This window comes from Haliotis cracherodii, unplaced genomic scaffold (assembly GCF_022045235.1).
Source record: "Haliotis cracherodii isolate W230 unplaced genomic scaffold, xgHalCrac1.p SCAF_7, whole genome shotgun sequence".
NCBI classification, from domain to species: domain Eukaryota; kingdom Metazoa; phylum Mollusca; class Gastropoda; order Lepetellida; family Haliotidae; genus Haliotis; species Haliotis cracherodii.
Window position 1 is genome coordinate 42,058,124 of NW_027266330.1, and position 1,858 is coordinate 42,059,981.

Consider the following 1,858-nt stretch of genomic DNA (forward strand, 5'->3'; position numbering starts at 1 on the left):
CTATGATCTAGAAGTCGTGAAGACATAGTCCTGGATCCAATGACAGTGGCCCTGGCAACCGCGTCACCATCCTTGGATCCATCTGTGAATATAGTTTTGTAAGTTTCATATTTGGTCCGCAACTGATTAAATTCTTGTTGGTAGATTAGTTGGTTTGTTTCGGATTTCTTAAGTTGAGTCAATGACAGGTCAACCTCTGGCTGTACCAACTGCCATGGTGGAGAAGACAAAAGCTGAGTGGGAGCTATATTTTTAAGATCGATATTAGCAGCAGAAATAGCAGGTGTGGACTACTGTCGATATGGGTCTGAACTACGGATCTATTTACCAAAACATGTTATCACATTCTTGATATTTAAGACACTACAGGCCAAGGTGTTATTAGAGTATTTGAATGAAACAAACATTTGAAATTAAAGAGAGCACAGAACATTGGCTCATGGTAAAGGTGTCTTTAGAGTACGAGACGTGGTCAATGAGCCCTTGGTAGGTATGTTTGTAGTGCACTTGACATATATTACACAATGTACTGTGTGATATATGTCTGATGGACTACCAAGGGGTACTGTATTGTGTGGTATGTCTAGTCTACAAAGACACCGTTGTTCTCTCCCAAATGCTGTGCAGCCTATGGTATGTTGAAATACCAGCCATATACGTCCTCACCGTACTCGGTGCATGTCCGGACACTGACAGGTGAGTTATGTACCAGATGAGTGATTGGAACCGGCCAGACGTCTCCCAGGTTCTGTGATGCCCTGAATGCTTGCAACGCTTGGGTTCCTGCCTGGTAAGTTGCCAATATGTTTTCCGCCAAGTATCACTGAAGAAGCCTCTCTGCCTCGATTGTTTACCCTGCCAGAGATTGTCTGGGAGTGGGTGGGATGCAGGTTGGCTGTTGGAGCTGGAGATACCACAATGACAAAGTCATCGACCTGTATGTCCCTGGATGGTGTAAACCATTTCTTTCTGATGTTGAGAGTCGGGAGCCACTCTTTCATCCATCGTTTCCACACATGTCTTATGAGTTCTTGAGCTCTCCTCCATCGCTTCTTTGGACTGAATGAGGTAGAGTCTAACTTTGGTGCGAAATCTCCACCCACCTGACCATGTAGGAAATGGTTGGGCGTAAGTGGCACATCATCCCGTGGATGTGCACTTTGATAGGTCAAAGGCCTAGAATTCAGAAGAGCTTCAGCTCCTGTAAAGGCTGTCATCAGCTCTTCATCACTGACGTCACCTGAGCTCAGTATAGCATAGATAGCCCGTTTTGCTGACTTCACTGAAGACTCGAAAACACCTCCAAAATATGGTGCGTGTGGGGGATTAAACAACCACTTCACACTTTTGTTTGCCAAGGATGACTTCATCACATCCGAGTTTAGTCCAGAAAAGAGCTGCTTCAGCTCCTTTGCAGCACCAACAAAGTTGGTTCCATTGTCCGAGATTACCTCCTTTGGCATACCTCGTCTGTGAGCCATACGAAACAGCGCATTCAGAAATGAATCTGTATCTAAACCGAATGCCATTTCTAAATGAACCGCTCGGGTTGACAAACATGTGAAAAGGCCGAGATAACGTTTCTGTCGACTCTTGCCTCGACCCTGTACAGTGAAAAAGTCCACACCTGTTGTCACAAATGCTTTCGTTGTACACCTCACTCTGATCTTCGGTAGGTCTGCCATTATCTGATGCGCTGGTTTGGCTTTTTGTCGTCTACACCATGAACATTCTCTTTCCCACTGACGAATTTCCTCTCCAGCTGAAATAATCCAAAACCTAGATGACACTGCTGATAACGTACTGTTCGTACCTGTGTGAGGGAGCTGCTCATGGTAAACTTGACAATCAGTTTGGT

At 45.0% G+C, this 1,858-nt stretch overlaps 1 protein-coding gene across 1 annotated transcript; it reads right to left on the minus strand.

The window, feature by feature from the left end:
- Positions 1 to 701: 701 nt before the first annotated feature.
- Positions 702 to 1,529, minus strand: LOC139448899 (uncharacterized). Its single transcript, XM_071230416.1, has one exon. The coding sequence runs from the start codon at positions 1,527 to 1,529 to the stop codon at positions 702 to 704; it is 828 nt and encodes a 275-aa protein (XP_071086517.1).
- Between the last annotated feature and the right edge of the window lie 329 nt (positions 1,530 to 1,858).

Bases quoted from the DNA above. Each gene is read 5' to 3' on its own strand.
- LOC139448899 (XM_071230416.1), bottom strand. From the start codon at position 1,529: ATGGCATTCGGTTTAGATACAGATTCATTTCTGAATGCGCTGTTTCGT.